This window comes from Sceloporus occidentalis, unplaced genomic scaffold (genome assembly GCF_023333645.1).
Source record: "Sceloporus occidentalis isolate IW3139 unplaced genomic scaffold, rSceOcc1.0.p SCAF_5, whole genome shotgun sequence".
In the NCBI taxonomy this organism is placed as follows: Eukaryota; Metazoa; Chordata; class Lepidosauria; order Squamata; family Phrynosomatidae; genus Sceloporus; species Sceloporus occidentalis.
In genome coordinates, this window is record NW_028316985.1 from 149,733,241 (window position 1) to 149,735,259 (window position 2,019).

Below are 2,019 nucleotides of genomic sequence, written 5' to 3' on the forward strand. Positions count from 1 at the left end.
AAACTCCATTACAGTTCCATCTTAAATTCACCATAAGTTGGAAATGACTTGAATGTTCATAACAAGAAAGTTATGAAATAACAAATGATATCCCTAGGATCTTTTACTTCCTATCCAGAATCTTATGGTTCCTTGCAATATATAGAAGGCTATATCTTCCAGTACCATTTGTTCTCACTTGGATCAGAAGAAAGGGGGAACTGGGCTTGCTTAACTTGTTAGTCTCTCTGTTATGTCATAATTTTTGTCCTAGAAGACAGCACACCTTAGAGACATCATGGTAGGCTTTAATACCACTGCCTTTGTTTTCAGTGGGGAACTGGTAGGAGCTCTTTCATTTAGAGAATCCTTCAATACCATCTCGGTGCTCACCAAGGACTGAGACCATTGTCCCTGTCCCTTTTCTTTGTGATGGATTTAATAGTTACAAAGTCATGTACAAACATTTGAATATACATGTGACACTGAAGTTTTAATATCGGGGTCCTGTATGGTGCTGGCGACACGTTGCTTAGATGATCCCAATCTTGTTGGCTACATCTAAAGCATCATAGTCTGGAGCAAGACGGACGTAGGCCTTTTTCTCACCATCCGGCCTGATCAACGTGTTGACCTTCGCCACATCGATGTCATACAACTTCTTGACCGCCTGTTTGATCTGGTGTTTGTTGGCTTTGACGTCCACAATGAAGACCAGGGTGTTGTTGTCCTCAATCTTCTTCATGGCCGACTCAGTGGTCAGTGGGAACTTGATGATGGCATAATGGTCCAGCTTGTTCCTCCTTGGCGCACTTTTCCGGGGGTATTTGGGCTGTCTCCGTAACCGCAGGGTTTTGGGTCTCCGGAAAGTGGGGGAGGTCCGGATCTTCTTCTTCTTGTGGCTGTGGACCCCTTTCAAGACTGCCTTCTTGGCTTTAAGAGCTTTGGATTTGGCCTCGGTCTTGGCCGGGACAGCCTCCTTCTTGACTTTCGGCGCCATCTTGGGGAGAGAGAGAGACCCCTTTTCTTTGTAACTACTGGCCAAGGGTAAAACCTGGAATCAATTGGATACTATAAATTCAAAATTTTGGTCACTGATATTTCTGCTCCTGTGTGACACATCCTTCAAAGTGTCTGCCTTCTATGTTTGGGAACTGTCCTCTTTCCTAGATTTATCCCCTGTGTGTTGCCCTTCCAGGAGAACTGATTGGTCCAAAAATGTTTCATCTTCCCTAATTAGTTTGAGTGTAAATGTGCAAGCCTCAAGATGTTGCATTTTCTCTTTCAGCATGAAGACCAGAGTATACTTACTGCATGTCCAACTCTTTAGTTCCTGAAGCAAGAATACACACAGCAGAACCAGCCGCACTGACTATCACAAACTCAATTTCTTTCCTAATGAATCTGTCTGGAATATGAGATCTTCAGTAGAGAACCTGCTGCATGTCTCACCACCCTAAGATATTGTGCTGGTGAGTATATCAGAAAGGATTTTTAAAATGTAGCAGAGCTCCCCCTAAGAAAAGTCAACCTGCCTCCATCCATGCTGAGTTTCAAGTGGGCAGCCAAAACAACAAAATTCTGGAATGCCTATGATCTTTGACAACAGTATGTAAAACTGACTTTTAAAATTGTTTTTATCTTTTTTTTTTTTTTATTAATCTGTGCATTGGTTTGGGAGCCCTGGTGAGCAAAACATAATCGATAAATACTTTTAATAGGCCCACAAACCACCTTTCTCACCCCTTGCAGATTTTATATTTTAACAATGATATTTTTTATTATTATTCATAAGGGGGGAAAGCCTTGGAATGATTCTTAAAATTCTAAGTTACTGAAGTTATTTAGGCTAAACATAGTAAATACAAAATAGTGATGAGATGTATGAGATTAATAACCCTTCCTGTTTATTTCTAGACCTTAACTGTTTCTAGATTTCCCCCCTTGATAATAAATAATTATTGCATTCTTTTAAAAAGTTGTTCAAAGCTAGGAGTGGCACTTGCCATGGGTTAAGGGACCATATTAGTCTCCTAGGAG

General features: G+C 41.0%; 1 protein-coding gene across 1 annotated transcript; it reads right to left on the reverse strand.

The window, feature by feature from the left end:
* Positions 1-406: 406 nt before the first annotated feature.
* On the reverse strand, positions 407-992 carry LOC149312971 (large ribosomal subunit protein uL23). Its single transcript, XM_089525793.1, has one exon. It carries the CDS (start codon positions 977-979, stop codon positions 512-514), a length of 468 nt encoding a protein of 155 aa, XP_089381919.1. The 5' UTR covers positions 980-992; the 3' UTR covers positions 407-511.
* Between the last annotated feature and the right edge of the window lie 1,027 nt (positions 993-2,019).